Raw genomic sequence first — 23,998 nt, 5'->3', positions numbered from 1 at the left:
AATCAAGATCTTAAATCCTTGAGGATTTGTGTTTGATTCTTCGCTACCCGCTTATGATCCAATCATCGGCACCTTAAAGTAGGTAAAGCTGTAAGGCCTCAAGATCGCTTGTCACAAATATCCACATAGCTAAAACATCTAGCTGATTCCCATCGGAAATACCAGAATGTCGCGTTAGTACTAGGTTCCCGGTGAAAGGGGGAATGCCAAACCTTCCATCTCCAACTGCCACAAACGCTGCAAGCGGAAAACACAGCGCGAACGTCAACAACCCGAAGGATCCCCGTGGCGTGAAAACCTTGTACATCGCCGCCAGTCTTGGAAGCGGTGAAGATTCTTTTTCTCCACAATGTTACGGGGTACATTTCTCCTTCTGGCCGTGTTGTCCGTGTGTTCGGGCCGGGGACGGGCGCAGGATGTGCCGGTGCAGGAGGTGTACTTCCCCGGCCGGCCGTGCCATGAGTTCCTGTGCGCTAACGAGGTGTGTGTTTCCAGGAGAGTGGTTTGTAACGGCGTCTCCGAGTGTGGGGACAACTCGGACGAACTCAACTGTCATGGTGAGTGCTACATCTCTCAGGTATCTGTAGTAAACAAACGATGTTATCAGTAAATAGCATCTTACTAATGGGAGGAGTTGTCAGCTTTTTAAGCCTGTTTCTTTATAATATCACGGTCTAGACTTATGTCTTCACTCGGCTTGTCTCGGCATCTTAATCCGAAACAGACCAGAGCTGGGGTACATATTTACTAACGTTTGCAAAGGGCTCTAACACAACATATGTTCGTAGCTGTCAAAATGGACCTTACTTTTTGTAACCGGCTGAAAATTTCGTACTTATACCTCGCTTTGGATATCTACTTTTTTCTGCCATTGCAGATCGAACAAAAATCAAAGTGCGTTCAACTTTAAGAAATCATAGTTGAATCATATAAAGGGTGCTGAAGACGAGATTTGTTTGTTTGACGTTATGCTGTAGCCTCCGTTGCAGGCTCTGACGTGGCTTTTTTTTGGGGGGGGGGGCAAAATAATATGCTTTGCAGCCAGCCCGTAACCATCAGCCAACCCTGTAACTATCTAGGCGGCTATTAGTTACAGGGTTGGCTGATGGTTACGGGCTGGCTGCAAAACATATTATTTTGCCCCCCCAAAAAGCCGCGTCAGAGCCTGCAACGGAGGCTAGTTATGCTGCACACTGTAAAAAGCGTGCAGCCCTCATTTCATATTCAAAATAGATGTAAAATAATAAAACAGACTTATATTGTTATCAAATAAAGAGGTTAACGTGTTTAGAAACATCAGTTTATCAATCATCCTATTTACGAAGTATCTAATTCCGCTACAGAAATAGCTTCCTTATCTTAATTACATATCCCTGGAGAAAATGCTGGGACCATAAATACGACAACTTGGAATGAGAAGAGACCAAAATAACAAAGATTTCAAACGAAATACGCTGCTTGAAATAAACCCCGTTCTATCTGAATCGCTGGTCCACAGTTCAACACACATCACAACACACGAACGGACACGGACCATGAACCAGCTTTCGCCCTACTTTATGTTGTATGTTGTAGAAATTGTATATTGTTGAACTTGTAACATAAATATGTAATGATTTATGTTGGTAGAGTTATTAGGACTCAAATGAATGTGTATCTCTGTTATATTGTATCTGACCCTTACCTCTCCCCTCATGACCTCAATGAAAAGCGGCCTGAGTGCCGATTTGAGCTTATCATGAATAAACAAAGGTTCAAACAAAAAAAAACTGAAATATATATTTTTCCCTGCAAAAGTATATGTCACTATCTAGTTACAATCGTGTGTGTTAACGGCAAATTGTAGTGAAAAAACTCAATTCAGCCACAACTTCAGAAAAGACGCTCTAACCACATTCTTCCCGTTTGAAACTTTATTCAAGCCAACACCTATGCTAGTTTCGCATTGTGTATGTGGAATTCAAGATGGTTTAGGGCTCGAGTGTGTACGGTTGACTCGAGGTTGTCAACTTCTACTTGCTAATCGTGTTTGTTAACGTCACATATGTCTAGTCATGAAAAAAATGCTGTCTTGCGCCCTTTTTTGAAAAAATTTCAGTCATGTTTGTAAAGTATGAATCTCACTTTTTAATCTAAACCCTGAACATGTAATGGTATTAGTTGGTATCAAGTAATGCAATTTTCACGTATTATGTTGTTCAGGTGCACCTGGCAATGACAACACCCAGACATGTAAGTACTCAGCAGTTTAAATGTTGCCATTTGCTTTGAACTATTATACTGGGCTGTCTTATTGTGACTCAATACTAAAACAGCAATGCATCAATCATCGAATGTGTCCTTGTTTATAAGCGCCCCCTGCTGTTAGTAGTTATAACCACAGACATGATATTATAGCCTTGGACGGTATTGTTAATGGATGGTGCTCAGTGGGTCACAGTTGTAGTTAACAGCGGCTTTCCATTAGAAATTCAAACTATTTCATTCGTTCATATGTTTTGTAGTACATTTATTCCGTTACATGTACTGTAAGATTACTACACACGATTGTCGATTGTTCTGCTCTATTCTGTGTGGCGATATGAATGATGTCTATGTACTGACGGTTTCACCTGTCTAGCCTCTCGCTGTTCCGCGCACCAGTTTCTATGCCGGGACATGACGCAGTGCCTGTACCAGGGATACCGGTGTGACGGGGAGGCCGACTGTAGGGACGGGTCAGACGAGGTCAACTGCCAAACTGGTCAGTGGCGACCAATACAACACTAATTGCTGCGTGTGTTTGTTATCTGTCTGTCTGTCTGTCTGTCTGTTTGTATGTATGTATTTGTGAATGTGTTTGTGTGCATGCGTGTCTATGTGTGTGTGTGTGCGCGCGCGCGTGTGTGTGTGAGTCCGTGCCAGTGTATGCGCGCGCGTGTGTGTGCGTATGTATGTGTGTGTGTGTGTGTTTGTTAGTGTGCTCGTATGTGTTTGTGTATGGGCGTGTGTGTGTGTGTGTGTGTCTCTGTATTTGTGTGCATGCGTGCTTGCACGCATAAAATTTGTTGCAAAACATATGCTAAGAAAAGAAGCAAAGAAACAAGTTTGATTCCCCTGCAGGTCCCACGGGTTGCCTTCAGAACCAGCTGCGGTGCGGAAGCGGCGCATGCGTACCAGTGTCATACCGCTGCGATAATGTAGCGGACTGTGATGACGGCACAGACGAGTCCGGATGTTGTGAGTTTGTAGTTCTGTTTTGTTTTCCTTTGTGATCTTATGTTATACACGTTTTTTTTTATTAGTCAAAATTATATAACTGTACATAATATATTACATAATCATTATGTGTTATGTGTTGGTTTGTGGACAGGTATACATGATCATACATACATGATCATACATAGCTGTTAATTTTCACGACTTATGAAACTGTGGGAAGTTATCAAAAACATGCTATCGTTGGCTTTATCACTGGCATGCGCATTTCGTCACCTGACGTTTACGGTAGACTCAATCAGAATTCGAAAATTAAAAGGAAACGAAATCGAAGTCAATATTTAATGATAATCTTACGTACGTACGTACCTATCTATTCCCTACACCTCCTGGTCGTTGGTGGGGTGTGGGGTGGTAGGTAGGTTGGTAGGGGGGGGGGGTTAAGGTAGACATAGATGATCTTAAGAAAGGCTAAACTTAGAACTGGGAGGTTGCAGGTTCTCAGATAATTTTTTTCCTTCAAGATCACCCTGTCAATCCCGGGCCCCCCGAGCCGACCGAGGCCCCGGCCACAGCTACAGCGGAGGGCCGGTGTAACGGTCACTCTAACACTGTCGACCACAGGAATGGACACTGCCTGGTAAGGTCATTTCTTTTCTCACTCTTTTCTTTCCGTCTTCTTGGCCTGGTACCTCGCTGCGAATTTCATAGATAAATATCTCTATACGCTTTGTATGCTTTGTTGTCTTTTCAGTCATACATTGTACTTTCACATTGTACATTTTGCATGAAGTTATGAAGATTATACATTTTGCATGGCAATGGTAGTGGAATCTGGGGGGGGGGGGGGGCAAAGAGAAGCATGTGGTGTTTCTGTGGTTTCCAAGAAGCTCCCTGACTACAGCATACATGTATTTTCGGACGATTCTAAGTGAATTCTACAAGTATTTATTCTTAAACAATTTGCCTGTTTGGTGTCGCCCTCAGAACTGCCTGCACCACACGATGGGACAGCGGTGTGAGACCTGTATCCCAGGGTACACCGGTGACGCCACCCAGGGCACGCCGCACGCCTGCACTCCGGTCATCCACGTGTGCCACTGCCACGGACACTCCGGACACTGCGACGCCACCGGGAACTGTCTGGTGCGTCAAGCGGGTATCTCACTGAACTGCGGCACGTTGGCGACCTCGCTGCGTCCTGAATTGGATTTGAGTTACCCTTGACTTTATAATGGGTATATCATGCAAAACAAACGTACATCTTCAAAAGATCCCCCCGCAAGCCTGTCATATCAGTTACACATCTTGCATATGTCAGTATTGAGTAAACAAATAAGACCATTAGTTCTCTTGCACTAAAACTGTGTATGAAATGATACAAGGTATAACTCACATTTTCTTCCGTTCCTAGAACTGCCAACACAACACTGTCGGTTCTCGATGTGAGCGGTGCGCGGAGGGGTACTATGGGGATCCGAGGTATGGTAATCCGGACGACTGCCTACCTCTCAGTCAAGGTCAAGGGCCGACCGGACATGTTCAAGGTCAAACAGACCAGAACCAACCAGATCAAGGTCAAACAGGTCAAAATCAACCTGGTCAAACAAGTCATGGTCAGCCTGACCAAGGTCAAACAAATCAGGGCCAGCCTGGTCAAGGTCAAACAGACCAGAGTCAAGGTCAAACAGACCAGGGTCAAGCGGGTCAAGGTCAGCAGGAGGAGCTGCCGTACATCGTTGGAGACCGGTGCAGATGTTTCAACCACGCCACGAAATGTGACCCGACAAGTTTCAAATGCTTGGTAGGTCATAGGATACCAGAAACTTAAGTGCTTTTAACCAAAAAGTCTTTTATTGGTATTACAATATTAACTTATCAAGTGAGGATACTTAACTCCAGAGGAGAGAGATCTTGCTCTGCTAATGATATTTACCCCAAAAGGTAATTGTATTGACAACTTTGTGGTATTACAATATTCTCTGATTAAAAGCCAAGTTAATAGACTACTTGTTACCTTCGCGACGAATGGTTTCGTCGAGAAGGTTATTCGACGGTGCTTGTCTGTGTGTCTGTTAGTGAACAGAATAAGTCGAGAACGCCTGGATGGTTTGTTGTCGTAGTTGGTGTGTCGGTGTGTATGTGGGACATCTCAAGATGATTAGATTTTGGGCGAAGTGTTTTGCATAATTAACGAGAAAAGTGTAAAAATGTGTTCAATTGTATGCTTTACTATGCGTTCTGGTTGCGACGTGTGGGCTGTATTGTTTCAGGGCCCTGGGGATATTGATACGGGTAGATCGGGGGCAAAGTTGGTCATGAGGGGTCATGAGGGGTCATGAGGCAGGCAGGAAACGTCAGTCACATGTACTGCCAGGGACAAATTGGCTATCAGCCAGCTGTAGGGCAGATACAAGAGATAGGCTTGCCCATATAGGCAGTAATGCTTTAAAGCACTAAAACAAGGGCTCAGAAAAGGATTCACCTTAATTGCAAGCCCCAAAAATTCTTATGCACCAGAAAGCCACATCTGTCTACTTTAGAATCATGCAAAGAAAATAGACAGTTGACCAGCTCGTTCTCTCGTAACAGCTGACAGACGAAAACAATCGTCAACTTTGACCTACTCCCAGCCTGGAAGAGTCCACTCGGAGCATGTGAAACCAAACCACAAAGATATCTCCTTACACCAATTAAAAGACTGAAACATACAAATTTTGACCAAAGTTGGATATACACGGCCTTATATGAGTAAGAACAGTCATTAATGCAGTGCCACAGCATGGGAATACCGAGCATGTCTGTGTGTCTGTTAGTGAACACGATAAGTCGAGAATTCTTGGAAGGATTGTCTTGGTATTTGGTTTGTTGGTAGGTCTCGATGAAACCTGAAAATGATTAGATTTTGGGCCCCCTATCGGCTTGTTACGGTACTGCAGCGGAACTTCCTGTTATGATATCTCGTGTTGTGGACATGCTATGGAACTGATTTTTGAGTGGTAGATAGCTCGTTGGGCAGAGAGTAAGTGGTATAGGTTTGGGCCCCCTAGCAACTTTTTTGGAACTGCGGGGGTAGGTTTTGCTTCAGACTTTGAAAGGGAATAACTCAAGAAGGGCTTGATGGAAGGTCATGATTTTTTGCATGTACATAGCTTGAGCGATGATGTACATGATTGGATACTTATTATGCAAATCAGTAACTAATTTGCATAATTAATGAGGAAAGTTTATACATTCATCAATTTCCATGATAGGACTCGCAAACATGTGACATATGTAACTGAGGAACAGAGAAATATTAATAGATATCAGCTATGCAAATGAGAACCTCATTTACATAATTAATGAGAAAATAATATAACTCGAGATGGGCTTGATGGATGGTCATGATTTTTGTTATGTAGATAGCTTATGTGATGCTTTGTATGATTGGATGATAATTATGCAAATCAGATTATAATTAATGAGGCAATTTTAAAAACCTGCTGTGTTCCATGATATGACTATTCAAATATGTGACATTTGTAACTGAGGAAGAGAGGAATGTCAATAGATAGAAATTATGCAAATGTAGGCCTAATTTGCATAATTCATGAGAAACTACTATCATTCCATACTAGTAAATAACGGCAATTTCATACTTGTTGCATTTAGAAGTTGTGTGAATGTGAACACCATTGAATCAAATTATGCTAATAAGGAGCTTATTTGCATTATTGATGAAAAATGTTAGCATAACCTTCTTTGTTAAGCTCATAATCATAACAAGGAGGTTTGGACAACTTATGTTATTTGGGCGAGGAGGATCAACTGGTATGATTTTTGATTGATGAAAAACACTCCTAATACGTCAGTCATAAAGGTCAAAATCATTTCGCGAAGGTATGAGGTCGTAGAACTCTTGTTGTTTGTGTTATGGGCAACACTTGATAATACTAGGAATGGTACCAGTAAAGATTTAGCGTATGTTCTAGCATCTATTTTTCGTTGATACATTTAGTTGGTAAACGCCTCTTCCTCTTCCGCCTTTCCACAGAACTGTCTTCACAACACGGAAGGTTTCTACTGTCACCGGTGCCAGCCCGGGTTCAGGGGGAACGCTCTGTACGGCACCCCGTATGACTGCCAGAGAATCCCGCTGTACTCAGAAGGATCCTCCCCCGGCACCACCCCTGCACCAGCCGCCGCCCCAGCACCGACCGTCCGCCCGCACTGCTACTGTCACGGGCACAGCGACACGTGCGACGAGTCAGGACGCTGTTTGGTAAGATCTAATAGGATCTTTAACTTAAGGATAAATGCGTTATTACCCTCGCCAAGAAGGTTGTGTTTCAGGTGGCATTGGTGTATGTGTGGGTGTGCACATCTGTGTGTGCGTGTGTGTGCATGTGCGCGCGCGTGTGTGTGTCTGTCTGTATGTCTGTGGACAGCATAACTGGAGAAGCTGTAAATGTATCCTTACGATATTTAATAGGTAAGTTATCACCGAGGTCAACAAATTTATTCAAATGCACCTTTAAGTTATCATCTTTTAGGTTCTTGCTAATATCTTTCTGCTTTGTTCTTAAACATGTTTTCTGTTTTGTAAACTCCACCAATATTCGATATGTCTTATTGATGATCGTAGACTCTAAAACTGATGATTTAGAATAGAATTGCTTGGGCCAGCTGCATGACACTTAAAGTTCCCGAAAAGACGTAGAACGTCGAGTTATATGTGCGGCATTTTTGAAATCATTGCTAATAAATTTACAAAGAGACTATATCATACTATAACAATATATTTACATGTATTGTACGTAGGACTGCCTACATCAGACAGAGGGTAAGCACTGTTCCCGGTGCCAGGCGGGGTATATCGGGGACGCCCGGAAGGGCACGGCGGCGGACTGTCAGTTGGCCCACCCCGACTGTTCCTGCCACGGACATGCCGACTTCTGCGACGTCTTCGGCAGGTGTCTGGTACGGTTGCTTTTATGTTTGTGTTTCCGGAGTTATAACTTAAGATGCTCTGGATGGATTTTTATGATACATGTACCTGGTATATGTGGGTAGGTGTTGGGAACACAATGGCCAGTATTGATTCTTGGCCCCCGAGAAAGTGAACTTGGTACTGCAGCAGTACCGTCAGCCGAATTTGCATCTTTTGTTTTTTAGTTAGAGTTAAACGAGTTGCAATGTGGTCTTGTGGTTGAATTAATTGGCTGAGAATCTTAAAGTTCAGGGTCCCAAGCCCTAGCAGGTCCCAATTTTACGCCCTTGGGAAAGGCGCTTTATACCTATTCAGCTTCGGTTAGGGACGTAAAGCCGGAGGTACCGTGTTTGAGAAGAGGCACACCAGTACAAGGCTGTTTTTCTGTTTGTGTGTTTTTCTGTCTGTCTGTCTGTTTGTTTGTTTGTTTGTGAACAGTGCATGGATCTACATGATACATGCATTTGGTTTGTTGGAAAGTGTTGGCAAAACGAAGAAATGGTTATGGATCCCCTGACGGCGTTCCATGGTACTGCGGCAGAACGCCCGGTTTTGATGTCGTTTTTCATCCATTTTCAGAACTGTCGTCACAACACTGTGGGAGACCAGTGCGAGAATTGCGTCCTCGGTTACTATGGCGACGCCACAAGAGGTACGCCCTCGGACTGTCGTCGATGCCCTTGTCCACTAACGATGCCGTCCAACCAGTGAGTATACAAACATGTAGTTACAAAGTCTTCAAAGCCATATTTGTTTACTGATCGGTAACTTCATTCGCACAAGCAGCCTGACATTGTTCTATTTGATGGGATTTTTTTCATAATATCATATATATTCGTACATAAATGTTTGTACAAATGTAATAGCGTTCAAGGTCGCTGTCCTGTACTTGGTCTACTTATTAATCTTCCAGTATTCTCCACCTTGATAAAGAAGGCTAAAACTTTAGCTAACACATGCAATAGTTAAGTGGTTTTATCTACTTTCTTAATCATTCTTTTTTTTCCTGCTTCGTAGATTTTCCGACACATGCACGCTGGATATTGACGGCCTACCCACGTGTACACGGTGTCATCCGGGGTATCTGGGCCGGGATTGCGGGACGTGTGCAAACGGTTACTGGGGCAACCCGCGAGTGGAGGGGCAGAGATGTGTTCGACAGGTAGAGCAAGATTGATATTTTCACCAAAGCTGGTCTCTCACTGGACTGCGGCACGTTGGCGACATTGCTCTGACCTAAATTGGATGTGTGTTAGACTCCGATGCAGACTCAACCCGGCTGTTCTCTTTTTCAAGTTATTGTTTTATACTATCATCACCAGCAATTAGAAAAAAAATATAATAGTATAAAAACAATAACTTGAAAAAGAAAACAGCCGGGTTGAGTCTGCATCGGAGGCTAGATGTGTGTTACCCATAATGTACAAGTATGACTGAAAAGAAAAGGAAACACACACAGAACATTATTTTTTATATCGATGAAATGTGTTGAGCGCTCTATAGATCTGTCAACTCGCTCGATCGCAGCGAGGTCGCCAACGTACCGCGGGTCTATTTAAGTACTCAATGTGCATTTTTAACGAGGACGTCTTGAAAATGTAACAAAAATTCAATTTTGGAATTCTTTTTGGATTAATCCTTCGATGATAACTTTCTCATGCATCAAATGCTGAGCTGGCCATGGATTTCAAAACGCTGTCAGTGATAATTTTTATCATCAAGAGACAGGTCCTCGATTAGACTCTCGATCAGGGTCGTTGATCAAGCTGTAAAGGCTTTTACAAAGAAGGACGCCACATTGCGATTTATATTGTTTATCACATGATTAATATGATAACCTATGTTATCCCACAGTGATATACGGGCACACAATAGGAAATGACGGTGCACTGCCAATTAGAAGACTTGATCCCCCTGCTGTGAGGACAAAGAGGTTTTCTTCAAAAAAGAAAAAGGAATAGTAATCTCTAGGAATGTGGATTTTCGTGGCAACAATGTTAGAATGGTTAATTCTTATATATCATAATACTGTTCTATCAATAGCCCTTGTCTTTATCCGATAATGGCCAAATCATTGTAGCTAGTTGATACTGTGCATACCATGCAGTCGCACTAAACGTACATGTCGTTGGATGTAGAAACTTACCCGATCATAGAATTACTCATTACAGTGGCTCAGGTTGGAAATACATGTAACTGATCAAAGTTTTACCCATTATGTATTGAGGTAGATGTATAATCCGCAAGCTAGGATAATTTGTATATTATTGGCGACAAGTTTTTATTATTTCACTGACTATATCCTTGAACTTTGAACCTGCAGTCTTGTTGACACATAGGGGTCCGATAATCATGATGTAGTGAGGCCTCCGGGGCCTTCGTGTCAATTTAATTAGTGAGCACGCAGCCTTGTTTACAGAAAACACGTGCCCAGATGGGCTTCAAGGACACGCATAGCGTACACACTTAGTTGTGGGCAACCGTTTCATCGTTTGAACAATTAGACATTATACTTATTCGTTTTACATCTAAAGAAATGTTTTCAAGATATTTACAATGATACCAAGTATACATGTAGCAACAAGTTGTATCATCTTATCGCATAGATTTATTTTTTTCCAGATCCTTAAAGTGGTGCATATACAATATATGGGTGTTCCATGTTAGCCCATGTCTTAATCCCACGTTATATTTATACAGTATATAAAGTTTGCACTGTGAAGTGATAAACACAGCAAACAGGCGATAAGCACTTATCCGCAACCGATGGAAATAGTACTTAGTGAGTGACGAGGCGAGGGCAACAAAATAAAACATGTTTACCAAATCTTCAATGATGATCTTCTCACATCTTTTTTTTCTACGTTATAAAGGATAGAACTTATACAATGTAAGACTAAGGTTGTTGTTATGCCTGGATAGAGACTGTTTGAACGTAATAAATCGATTGGATTTCAAGCTACAATAGAACACCGGTGTTTGAATGGGAGGCCAGGGCAACATTGTTTAACCGTCTTATCTTTGTTTTCGCCCTGTTGTTTGCAAGACCTTCTTTTGGGACTGAGTAGGAGAGGGGGGGGGGGCGATGGAATATGCTAGATGGTACTCTTGCGAGACACTTCTTTGAAAGAAAGCGGGCAAATAATTAAAGATAGAATGTGTTGCAACAGATGCCATAATAAACATGGGTAAACGACGTAAACTGCAAACTATATTGTGTTGTAGAATGCTGAAGAAACTTATAAAATAGAATAGAAGAATATTGATAAAAGAAGACTTGGCGCATTTCACAAAATTTTATAAAGCTGTTTTACACTTCTACGGTAAGTTGTAGGCCCAGTTTTACGGGATCTTTTTCAACAAACAGCCCGAATACTGGTGTTACTAAAAACATTGCCTGGTTAATACGGTGATAGACTTAGGAGAGTGGAACAGTCAGATCATGGCAGGACAACTCACAAAAAAGTCGACATCAAAAGGTTTGACTTTTTACAGGGATCACAAAGAGCAGCCAAATTAGTGACCAATAAATAACTGAGGTCCAACAGCGACCTGCGGGTCAAAGTATCACTATTCAATCTGACCACGACAAACAACGCCATCGCTCTGATAGGTCCAAAGTACCGTGCCACTCATGGACATCGCGTCGGCTCTGACTGGACAATAAAATAAAGAACAGCAAAAAATTGTCCCTGTAACATTTTCATTTTAGTAAAGTAAAGTTGTATTTTACTGAAAAATGTTTTGGAAAGATTGGAACCGGAATCTATCTAACCGACTTTTTATGTTCTTGACATGACCAGATTGATCAAAGCAAGCGTTAACGAAGACCCTTAACGTTTACTAAGCTAAACTAAGGCAGATGCTCCTAAACGGGCTCTTAATTAAAATACATGGCGGAACTTCATGCTTAAGATGTGACTTCGGTTAGATTAAAGAAGTCATAACCCCCGGGTCAGAGTCTCCGGCCGGGCCACATGGCCCGTTACTATTCGCTACCTCATGCAAAATCTTAGGCCACACTGACTTCATTATATGGTTGACATCCGCCCTCGCATCAATTTTTGTCCGTTTCGATTAAAAGAAGAAGTTTGCGACCTTACTGTAAATCGTTCAAAGTAGCTGCAAAATGAGCAAATATGTGCTGTAAATTGCTAAAAAAAGGATATCGAAAAACGGATAATAATGTCATAGGATGCCATAGTTGATTTCGAAGTCAAAGAAGAAAATCCGAAAGAACAAAATGAAGATTTTATTGTCTGGTATACCATATATTTTGCACGTTCAGTCATTATTTCCAACTTCCTGACCATTTCTTTTTCAAGATTTCATTATGAAGGCAACTTTTTCCTCACTTTTTTTTTCTTCGCACGCTCGCATCATTGTTGGGGATGCCCAGAGGGTGTCATCCATATAACTAAATCACAGTGGCCTTATCAAGATAACAACACGACGTTATCTAACAGCGCTGACCACTTTTAAACCGTTACTGGTGGTTGATATTAACTGGGTCAATCGCTCTAGAATACAGCGGCAAGATGACGATGTTCTGGGTTGTGGTGCTGGCCTGCCTGGCCGTTCAAGCGTCTTCAGAGGGATGCGACTCCGAGAAAGAGTTCGAATGTACCAACGGTTTCTGTATAGACAAGTCCCGGCGGTGTAACGGTATCTTTGAGTGTCTGGACTTCTCCGATGAAGACAACTGTCTAGGTTGGTTTCGTTTGTTTTGTTCGGAATGGCGGTGACTTTATTTCGTAATCCTTTTCTAATTGAGCACTTTATCCAGTGCTTTAAACTTGCCAAACATTTAGTTCATCATCTTTTATTGTACTTTTTTTTCAACAAGACGAACTGTGATGACGAGAAATAAAAACTTCCGTCACATACAGAGTTAATGGATTCTACACGCTTGCTCATCCTAATCTTACCTACGTGACAAACGTCATAAAACAACGAATAACGGCACAACTGTATGAAACATCTTACGTTTGTGATCACAATTACATTCATGTTGACGCTTTCCGTTTTTAAGTTTTTGAAAGACTGATTTGGTATGAAGAACTGGAATACCAATATTGGACCAAGCTGTGTTTAACTTGTAGTCCAACCACGCCTGCTAATCACGCCCCAAGCCAGGGAACAAAAGCGAGACACGTTTTAATCTTGTCAGCATGTTTCAGTATTATGGCGTGTGCGTAGGGAGTCAGGCATTCGTTATAATCTTATATATACTGTATCGCTAGGATGTAGGTCATGTGTGAACGTTATCTCTAAAAGCCATCCACCTGGAAAACACGTTCTTAAAAAAAACACACACAATGTGGCCACTACTAAACGTCCTCCGAAGACTTTGAAATGAGACTTCTTTACGATGTAAACAATGGGATCTGATGGGAACAAACGGACCACATCTTGCACGTGTTTTTCATTTCGTGTTTTCTCTAACAAAGTAGGTTTTGCTATCCTTCTGTAGGGTTTGATTCATTGTAGAGGTTAAAATCCACATGTACGAAGAGAAACAACTTTTCAATACGCTTCTGGTTCATTGGTAAATCACAGTGTACTGTAATTCTTGTTTCTTTCACTGTAACTTTAAGTTCACTGTTTTCACTGTCACCTCTGGACCGTGAACTTATCATCACAGTGAAAAACCTATTTATTATTCCCCCACACATTGTTTCTGTAAATCACTTGCTACCACCGTGAAGTTAAAGTTCAGTGAAATTCAGTGTCCCTTTTTTCTTATACCGTGAAATTTTGCTACCGTGAACTTAAAGTGAATTACAGCTTTATGGTGACATCATCCAATTTCTGCACTTTCTGACAATCTGCGCAAGCCTAGCCTGGTTGCTATCCTAGATAACTACGGCCGGCCCGGGGGCTCAGGACTGCGTTCAGTAGTAATCTGCTCTTTTTGTTGACTGTTGATCAAAGATCATCAGAGATTGAGACAGACCACAGCCAGTCCAGCCGTTGATCAAAGTCCAAGCCTTTGTGATCGGCAAATGTCACTTGATGGACATTCTTTATTAGCAAAAAGATAGTATTGGTGAATGCGGCTCTTCAAAGAAAATTTAGGCTGGGTTAACACACACGTTTTGAGTCGAATTGGGGTTGACTCAGGGCCCTGCAAGGAGAACTCTGGGCCACTCAAGTAGCGTTTTCTGGTAAGAAAATTCCACTTGAGCAGCCCAGAGTACTTCACACACAGCCCCGAGTCGACTCCGACAACTCGTGTGTGAATCGGGCCTTAGTAGTAAAGCCATGTAGGACATCGGCAATTGATGCATGCGGATGGTTCATTGATGTTATTACATATTCGCGGTACATCTTATGGTCCTCAACCAGTACGATCTTTATCTCCCTTTCTCCCCCTTACATACATTTGCACCTGCACAGGCAATACATGATAAGTAGACAAAATTTAAGCCCCTCAGACAATGATTTTCTTCAGCAATAAAGTTATATTCCCCTTCGAAGCTTCCTTTTCGGCGTCGAAGTAGACGAGTAGCCCGGTAAGCAGACGGGAGATCCTGGGTTCGATTCCTAGCGTTCCGGGCTAGACGTTATGTCCGTAGGAAAAGTACTTTATTAGACTTCCCCCACTCCACGTAGGTGTAAAAATGGGCAGTCCCTGACTTTGGTTGGGGAGGTAAGAGACGATGGAAGGAGAGGGATGGCTCCGCCTTCCAATACCGTGCGCTAGATACAGAGGATAACAAGCTGCTTCCCCTTCGTCATCAAAAAGGCTATCGCACTACTTTTACCTTTTTATCCCTTCAGCTATAGCTATTTAACACATTAATTTAGTTCAGAAAAGTATTTTAGTACACGTATTAGGCATATTTACCTGTGTTAACAATTGTCATAATGGAATAAAAAGACTCTTTTTACACAACCAAGAGATTTATTCCACCGACCTTTCGGTGACCATCTGTCACCTTCTTCAAGGCAAGTGGAATAAATCTCTTGGTTGTGTAAAAAGAGTCTTTTTATTCAGTGACTCACCAACCAGATGAAAGAGAACCTTCTCTAACCTCTTGTTATACAAGTGTCATTCACTTACATGTACGTCGTCTTTTGGCATCTTTTACCAATACTAGCCCAATGAATGTGCTAAATGATAAGTTCTTTTCCTTCTCTTATCCCCCCCCCCCCCGTCAGGTTCGAAGTGCCAGCCGGGAGAGTTCCTGTGCACGTCCGGAGAGTGTATTTCCGGAGAGCTCCGGTGTAACGGGTCCCCGGACTGTCCGGACGAGTCGGATGAGGACGGCTGCGGTGGGTTCAGCTTCTTTGTTTCTTTAATTTAGTTACTTCTTATTATTACAGTCGCCAAGAAGGTTATGTCTTCGGTAACGTTCGTGTGTATGTCTTTCTATCTTTGTGTCAACACGACAACTCGAGCATGCCAGGGTGGGCTTTCTTGATATTTGGCACGGTAGTAGCTATAGGTCCTAAAGTCTAGAAGAGGGTATTGTTTTTCAATAAATGGTGATTTTAGGAAGTAAAAAAAGTGCATACATGTACTACTTCACAGTATACGATAAAGTACTCACTAATTCCGCCCGCATCAACAAGCATACAATATTATACGGAACTACCCAAGAACTCTCTAATTAAACTAAGTGATCTCAGCCCATGGCTAACACCGTGTGTCTGACAAGGCCGACAAAATGTTTGGTTACAAATAATAAACAAGAGTCTTAGGACCCAACATCTCCATGAAACTTTTTGTTTTTTGTGAGACCAGTTCCCCCCATTCTATATCACTCAATGGTATGACCCACACCTGTTTGACCCACTTTCACTACTACAAGTAACAGATGGCAATAGCTACTACAAGTAACAGATGGCAATGCAATGGACAAGACTGCAAATATAGATTTCCACATTACTTAAATAAGTATGCAAATTAAGTCCAATTTGCATAATTTGCACTTCATTGTATACATGTCTGTCTAAGCTACCTGCATAGTAAATAACATGAAAATCTGTCGCTCCTTTCTTCAGTTATTCTCCTTGGAAAATATTTACAAACACGCCATTGCAGTTCCAGTGACACATACCAGGGGGCCCAAAATCGACCTTGACCTTTCTCCTCCCAGCACCTACCCACATACCAAATATCATTTCAATCCATCCACATGTTCTTCAGTTATGCTGATTTTAAGCGTCCGGTGACACATACATACACACACGGTGACACAAACATACACACACGCGCACACACACGCAAACACACTAACTTTGCATGATTTGCACTTCAGTGTGTGCATCTCTGTCCAACCTACCTGCGTACCAAATAACATGAAAATCTGTTGTTCCTCTCTTCAGTTATACCTCTTTAGAACATTTTTACAAATAGGCCATTGCAGTTCCAGGGACACAAACCAGGGGGCCCAAAATCGACCTTGACCATTCTCCTCCCAGCGCATACCCACATACCAAATATCATTACAATCCATCTACACGTTCTACAGTTATGCTGACTTTAAGCATCCGACGACACACATGCAAACGATTTACCTCCTTACTTATGCAGATTTGGTATCATTTGCATAGTTTGCACTTAAGTGTGTACATTTTGGTCTAACCTACCTGTGTACCAAAGAACATGACGATCTGTCGATCTACTCTTCAGTTCTTCTACATTGAAGAGTTTAACAAATACGCCATTGCAGTTCTAGTCACACATGCCAGGGGGCCCAAAATCCACCTTGACCTTCCTCCTTTCAACACCCACCCACATACCAAAAATCATTACAATCCATGTACAGGTTCTACAGTTATGCTGACTTTAAGCGTCTGGTGACACATACATACACACAAACACCAAACGCAAGCAAAACAGTATCTCCATGAAAAAGCCTTTTTTCATGGAGATAATTATCGAGGTGAGAGACACATAACATTGGTTGGAATATGTTTGAGTTGCGTACGCGTACGTTTCGTAGGTTTTTGAAATCATCTTGTGAAATATTTCTAGCCTATACTGCGATCAAACATATTTGTTGTTAACCAAGAACTCTAATATCTCCACAGTGAAAATCCTATGCCACGGACATTCCTTTATCTACAACGCCGTCACCAAGACATGTATGGTAGGTTTGTTTATTTGTTTGTTTGTCTGTTTGTATTGCATACTCGATAAACCGTTTCATGGCATAACACAAGAAGTACATACAACTGCAAATGTTATAGCTGCGAACACACCGACACAATATCGCAATACCTATTCTCCAAGCAGAGGTTTTGGTCGGCTGGCTGGGGTAGTAGTGGCCGGGTTTTTTTAACATCGCCTCCCGTAACCATCGCCTGTTAAAAAACCCCGGCCACTACTACCCCCCCCGACCAAAACCTCTGCTTGGAGAATACGCAATGCCCCCGTAGGAGGGGAACCTCCTTCACTGAGGTACTAAGTAACAATTGGACGAGACTGCTGACTGCAGAGAAAAAAATTAAGAGGTTAACTGACAACTGATAAACCCTCCCTTTGTTCAAGTCCTGCCAACACAACACTCAGGGGCGGAACTGTGAGAAGTGTAAGCCTGGTTTCTATGGTAACGCTGAGGTTGGGACGATGGAGGACTGCAAACAGTGCGAGTGTAACGGTCACTCAATGGACTGTGATATCACCGGAAAGTGTGAGGTGCGTAGTGTTTTATCACCTTCGTAAAAAACGGAGGTATTGTTTTCGGTGAATATGTTTTGCTTGCCTGTCTGTCTGTGTGTCTGCCGGTGTGTGTCTGTTTGTGTTTTCCGGATCTGTTTTAGCCAGCACTCGTTTTAGAAGCTATGCATGGATTGATATGATATTTCTTAAGTGGGCAGGTGTTAGAAAGACGAAGGGCAAGGCTGATTAAGGGTCTCCTGGCAGCTTTTCTTGATATTGCAGAAGATGTCCGGTGGTTCGTCTTTTGTCCTGGTTTTACTTGTGCAAATTATTTGCCATGACGTTAAACTTATATATGTATCGCTCCGAGTATTGTGCTTGTCATTGTCGGTCTATAAAGCACACGTGTCAGTTAAGACAAAATGTCAATATCGGCACAGTGATGGCTCAGCTTCGGTTACAATTAAATAAAGGGTAGTTTACGGGCAGTTTTTTTTTTGTAGCCCGAACGCGTGACCCCGTAATACACCGGTCGGGCCCCGGGATGTTTTTAAATCGGATCTAGAATAAACCCGGGACACGGTAACAATAGAGACCGGCCGGCCGGGGCCGCACCCCTACGGGCACTAGTGGATATGTGACCGAAGCATAACTGGACGTTTAAATTTAAAGCATTACTGGACGTTTGAAAACTGACAATTTTTGGCGACGCCTCAGGGGCGAGCCAAATTTCTACTATATTGTGTGCAAATTGCAAGAATTCTAGGAATTGTACAGGAATGTGAAAGTCCATGGGATGATAACTCAAGAATTCCTGGATGTATTGTCTTCATATTTTGTAGGTGGGTAGGTCCGTGGGAGACCTTGTAATGTTTGGATTTTGGGCCCCCTAGCGACTTTCTATGGTACTGCAGGGGAACTTTCACTTTTCAAATCTCATCTTCTGAACATGCTATAGTCATGATTTTTAAGTGGTGGATAGCTCTTTGTTAGGAGAATATGTCCTGTAGATTTGGACCCCCTAGCGGCTTTTTTTGGAACTGCAGGAGCTGATTTTGACTCAAACTTTTAAAGAGAATAACGCAAGAAGGGGATGACGGATTATCATAATTTTTGGTGTGTAGATAGCTTAAGTGATGATTTACATAATCATATGCCAATTATGCAAATCAATATCTCATTTGCATAATTAACGAGGACAGTTAATAAATCAGCTGCATACTATTATAGGACTCTCAAACACATGACATATGTAACTGAGAAAGAGATGAATATCGATAGATATCAATTATTCAAATTGATACTTAATTTGCATAATCAATGACAAAATACTTTAAATCCATAGTGGTAAATGATGGGGATTTCATTTTTGCACCATTTGGAAGTTAAGTAAATGTGGCCACTATTAGACACAAATCTAGCATAGAGGGCCTCGATCATTTACATAATTTATGAGGAAATGGTACGATATCTTTTTTTGTGAAAACAAGATTTTCATACATTGGACAACTTGTGTTATTTTGGTAGAGAAGGTGATCGTCTGATATGATTAATGCCGCTTATGCGAGGGCCTTATTTGCATGTGGGTTAAAAACAAAAACTTTAACAGAGACCACCGTCGCCATGGCAACATCTTTTTATGTTGCCAATCTTGTTTTTTTTTTGACAGATCATTCTTTATTGTTGATGTCTTTTTTACTTACGGCGTAGTTTGATGACCTGTTCTGGTTATTTGCTCCTATTGTCTATAGCCGGTTAATGTTTAAGTTTTAACTTCTTCCCAGAACTGCGGTCACAACACTGAGGGAGAGAAGTGTGAGAGCTGTAGGCCCGGGTTCCGCGGTGACGCCACCAAAGGGACAGCAGGAGACTGTGCACCCAACTCTCCTGACGGCACAGACGAGAAAGACGCAGACGGTAAAGACGCAGACGGTAAAGACGCAGACGGTAAAGACGCAGACGGTAAACCCAAAACCTGCGATTGCAACGGGCACTCAACAGAGTGTGACTCTGCTGGGAAATGTAAGGTTAGTGTTTTCCGGTTAAACATAAGGGCATACCTTATGGCACTAGCAACTCATCTAGAAATCTATTTTACCATCCCTTCTCTCAGTTGTTTACAGAAGCCAGAAAATTGGAAAAAAAAATTAGTTGTTACCTTCGCCAAAAAGGTTATGCTTTGAGCAATCTCTCAAATTTCTAGTCATTCAGTGGTTTCAGACTCTACTGAAAAGGTGGGTGATACGCAAAATGTCTACCATCTGTTTGTACTACAATTACTTATCAGAACTGCGGTCACAACACGGAGGGCGACAAGTGTGAGAAGTGCATGTCCGGATATGTCGGAGACGCGACTAAAGGAACCTCTACTGACTGTAAAGCAAGCAACTGCGCCGCTTTGTGCAACAATCACGCCACAGAGTGCGACATAGAGGCAAAGGCTTGTAAGGTATCTGACGCCAGCTTTTCTGCTTGTTCGCTTGCTTTCTTACAAACCTAGTTGGTCGAAAACCTTTCTACATCATCACTTTAATGTCACTTTCATACGCAGAGCCTCACATGTAGTCTATACAATATACATTGAGGAGGACCTGCTAAACCGGGCTGAGGTTTCCACTCCTGTGAGCGTGGCCTCTAACCAGCTGTCAGCCAATCAGAGAATCGGCTTTACCTAAAGAAAACACTTAGACGACTTTCTGATTGGATGACAGCTGGTTAGAAGTCACGCCCAAAAACAATGACTGGGCTACATATCAAAAAAGGGCGTTAACTTTCCCATCTTCTCTTTCTCGAAATTGGATTCGACGGAATATCTGTTATTTGCAGGACTGCAAAGACAACACGGAAGGGAATATGTGTGAGAAGTGTAAGACTGGCTACACCGGCGACCCCACCAAAGGAACACCGAATGACTGCAAACGTTAGTGGCATCAGTTAGTTCTTTATGACATAATAGCCCTTAGGCATGTTGATTTGATTACATGAATGACATCTGCGGGCGCATCAATTTTCGTCCAATTAGAAAAAAAACATTCGGTCATACTGAAAATCGTACAAATCAGCTGCAAAATTAGAAAATACATGCTGTAAATTGCCCAAAAAATATTCTGGAAAACAGATACCAATGTCGTTAAATGACAAAGTCAATTCCAAAGTCAACGAAGAAGAAATGAAAGGACAAACATGAAGAATCTATTGCCAATAAGATAACCATTTTAGTGAGATATTAATAGGTAAACATTATATCGTCTTATCAACACTGAGGCTCCGGGAAGTTGGTGATAATTGTTTGTATGAATTAAAATATCATTTTGTTACAATGCTACGTAAATATTGAAACGAGAAGATATATCTGAAACGTCAGCGTCTGCTTAAACGTCATCCATTTTTTCCGGGAAATTGTGCGTACCTGGTTAGACAGTGAATATCAATGTGCGTGTGCTGACATGCCCCCGTATCGTTAACATACTGTGCAGTTATGTAGTATTTTACTAACACTTATTGTCACCATCCTATAATAGCCAACCAGTGTCGCTGCAACAAACACTCCGATACCTGTCCCGATGGGGTGTGCCAGGTTAGTCTGAACTAGCTACATGACATTGTATGTCTGACCACATCAAACTGCTCTTTCTGCCAACTGTTGTAATCATTGATTTCAAGTTGAAACTGTATGATCATTCTTTGTCCATGTCAACCAATCTCCAGTGCTTTTATTTTGCTAATTAATCCAACATCGATCAAACGGACCCCTACGGCCGACGATGTTGCTGTTGTTCAAGTACATACCTTTGCAGTTTGTGGTCATTAGCCATTGTTGCTCCGTGAAGGAGGTCAGTGACCTATTGTGGTTGGTTATGTCCGTGCGTCCATTTGCTGCATTCGTATGTAGTTTGGCAAGTCACCACTGCTAGTGTACGAGATATGATGCACTTTTTTTTACACCGTAACAGTTTTCATAGGTAATGTAATATTACAAACGACACCTTCATCTTGAGGGTCCGGAACAGTCTCCATACCTGTTGTAAAACATGTCTATGTCATGTTCATATACAGGACTGCCAGCACCACACCACCGGAGTGTACTGTGAGACTTGTGAACCTGGGTACTACGGCAAGGCAACGGGACAAACTCCTAACGACTGCAAGAAATGCCCCTGCTCCCCGTAAGTAACACTGCGCTTTAAGATCGAATGGAAGTAGAAGGCGACTATTTCAACATGTCACAGGGCACTTGCGTAATCTCCAAGCAGATGTAAGAATCTGGCTTAGTCTCAGCCTACATTCGCCGGGGGATGAATCGTTTGAAAAAGCGCAATATTAGACACGCGTGCTATACGCGCTAAACACTGAGAATAAGATGGATCGATCTTTACATCTGCTTGTACAACGTCTTACCGCGCGACTACAAAATCACGCGCGTTCCCGCCAGATTTTCCTATCTCACGAGAGAAGTTCTCAAAATGGCGCCGGGGTTTGGAAAGGGGTCTACTTAGTCAACATGAGCCCAGATCAGAGTATACGTCCAAGAGTGCCGACTATTAAATTTGCTGAAGATTATCATGTCATTCTGACCCCGTACTCCTCCCGGCCTCATCTTTGAAAAATGGTTGCAAGGCCCAAAACGCTTTCAAAATTAAAAAAAGAGAAGAAAGCTGGTATACTAGATTACAAACAAACAAACAAAAAACAAAAAAGCAAAACATACAAACAAACAAACGAGGAAGCAAAGATTAGCATGACAATTCATCTTTGTTGGTATCTGACATCACCCAAACATAAAACTTTGTTACTAAAAAACTGAATATAAGAACTTGGTCCCAGCACAAAATTTTTTTCTGCACTATAAAGAAACAGATATCATATTAATGTCATACCCATATATCTTTTTCCAGTCGGAGCATCATGTGTATAGAAGTGCCCGGGGAAACCCAGCCGAAGTGTATGGGCTGTGAGGATGGCTACTTGGGAGAAAAGTGCGACAAGTAAGTGATGTTTGTGCTATTTTTCCAATCCACAGCGTGGTGACAACATCCCGAACCTTTTCCAGTTGTTGTACTCTGTATATCTCTAGGTAACATCGATGGCAAGGCTTTACTGCAAAAACGCTTTTCGAGAAAGAAAAAAAGGAGAGCAGAAAACTGATTTGGCTGGACGTAACAGTTCACAAGTAGTTCAGATTGCAATGTTCAGAAATGTTTTATATGCTAAAGTACAGATTGATTGACTGTCTACAAGCAGATGCTTCAGGCATCGTTTGCTGTACATATGAGACAATAAGATGGATGTCAGATTCACGCTATATTGCCATGTAGCATGAAATGAGTACCGTACTAGAAGCTCTATGATAGCGTGTGTTAATTGTGCAAGGAACAATGTTCCCGCGCCCCTATGTTGCGACAACCTTACGTTCCAAGAGCCCTGTTTGGGACGTCGGAACTTAGGGACGTCGGAACATATAGGAGGAGTGTCGGAACATAGCGGTGTCGGAATATAAGGGTGTGAGAACATAGTCTGAGTGCGGGGACTTAGGGGTGTCAGAACATAGGAGTGTCAGAATATAGGGGTGTGGGAACATCGGGTGTGGGAGCATAGGCGTGTAATAACATAGGGGTGTTGGAACACGGGATGCAAGAACGTAGGGATGCCAGAACATAGGGGTGTCGAAACATAAAGGTGTCGGAATAGGGGTGTCGGGACGTGACATAGGGGTGTCGGAACACGGAGCATATAGGGTCGTCCGAACATATGGGCCGGGTTTCGGAACATACACATAGGGATGCGACCATCTGAGTAACCTTGTCTGTTCAATGTGGTTCCAGATGCGACGGGGAGAACGGGTTCGAGGCCCTGCAGGGTGGTCCCACGGCGCCCAACGGCTGCTGCGTGAGGAGGGGCGTGACAGACTGCCCCTCGGGCTGACCGTTAACTTTCAAACTTCACTGTGCAATCAGCCTTAAGTTGTATCCATGATACAGAGTGTTGATTCCACACCGTAAATTTAAACTTTGTAACTAAAATACCATTAGCATTAAAACGATATAGCATTATACAAGGAGGTTAAATTTGACAACAACAACACTAGCAGGTTGAAAGTGAGCGCAATGATGTAGCTTTGTAAGCATCACAGGGACGTTAGTGTTCTTGTGCTCTTGATCAGCTCTTATTGAAAAACTGACATAAAGAAAATAAAAACATCATATGCAACATGTGGT

General features: G+C 42.3%; 2 protein-coding genes across 3 annotated transcripts; both read left to right on the top strand.

Annotated features, from left to right (window-relative positions):
* Positions 1-11,004, top strand: LOC136427973 (basement membrane-specific heparan sulfate proteoglycan core protein-like). The gene is made up of 12 exons (XM_066417206.1): positions 1-557; positions 2,203-2,232; positions 2,621-2,743; positions 3,103-3,219; positions 3,723-3,838; positions 4,186-4,344; positions 4,613-5,002; positions 7,235-7,462; positions 8,002-8,160; positions 8,750-8,877; positions 9,188-9,332; positions 10,025-11,004. Exons 1-12 carry the CDS (start codon positions 350-352, stop codon positions 10,025-10,027), a joined length of 1,806 nt encoding a protein of 601 aa, XP_066273303.1. The 5' UTR covers positions 1-349; the 3' UTR covers positions 10,028-11,004.
* A 1,657-nt stretch (positions 11,005-12,661) lies between these two features.
* On the top strand, positions 12,662-23,990 carry LOC136427972 (laminin subunit gamma-1-like). 2 transcript variants are annotated; one of them, XM_066417204.1, is made up of 11 exons: positions 12,663-12,880; positions 15,335-15,448; positions 17,213-17,271; positions 17,673-17,819; positions 19,568-19,810; positions 20,071-20,232; positions 20,610-20,703; positions 21,305-21,360; positions 21,840-21,949; positions 22,679-22,768; positions 23,606-23,990. In XM_066417204.1, exons 1-11 carry the CDS (start codon positions 12,709-12,711, stop codon positions 23,703-23,705), a joined length of 1,347 nt encoding a protein of 448 aa, XP_066273301.1. In that variant the 5' UTR covers positions 12,663-12,708; the 3' UTR covers positions 23,706-23,990. The 2 variants fall into 2 exon arrangements, with proteins under 2 accessions (XP_066273302.1, XP_066273301.1); XM_066417205.1 differs by lacking the exon at positions 20,071-20,232 and having other exon boundaries at positions 12,662-12,880.
* The last annotated feature ends 8 nt before the right edge of the window (positions 23,991-23,998 follow it).

This window comes from Branchiostoma lanceolatum, chromosome 2 (assembly GCF_035083965.1).
Source record: "Branchiostoma lanceolatum isolate klBraLanc5 chromosome 2, klBraLanc5.hap2, whole genome shotgun sequence".
NCBI lineage: Eukaryota > Metazoa > Chordata > Leptocardii > Amphioxiformes > Branchiostomatidae > Branchiostoma > Branchiostoma lanceolatum.
This window is presented reverse-complemented; position numbering and strand designations above follow the sequence as displayed.

Excerpts from the sequence above, each read along its gene's own strand:
- LOC136427973 (XM_066417206.1), top strand. The coding sequence starts at position 350 with ATGTTACGGGGTACATTTCTCCTTCTGGCCGTGTTGTCCGTGTGTTCG. Across the intron at positions 3,220-3,722 it reads CACAGACGAGTCCGGATGTT|ATCACCCTGTCAATCCCGGG; the intron begins GTGAGTTTGTAG and ends TTTTCCTTCAAG. Across the intron at positions 8,878-9,187 it reads CTAACGATGCCGTCCAACCA|ATTTTCCGACACATGCACGC; the intron begins GTGAGTATACAA and ends CCTGCTTCGTAG.
- LOC136427972 (XM_066417204.1), top strand. The coding sequence starts at position 12,709 with ATGACGATGTTCTGGGTTGTGGTGCTGGCCTGCCTGGCCGTTCAAGCG. Across the intron at positions 20,233-20,609 it reads TAGAGGCAAAGGCTTGTAAG|GACTGCAAAGACAACACGGA; the intron begins GTATCTGACGCC and ends TGTTATTTGCAG. Across the intron at positions 21,361-21,839 it reads GTCCCGATGGGGTGTGCCAG|GACTGCCAGCACCACACCAC; the intron begins GTTAGTCTGAAC and ends GTTCATATACAG.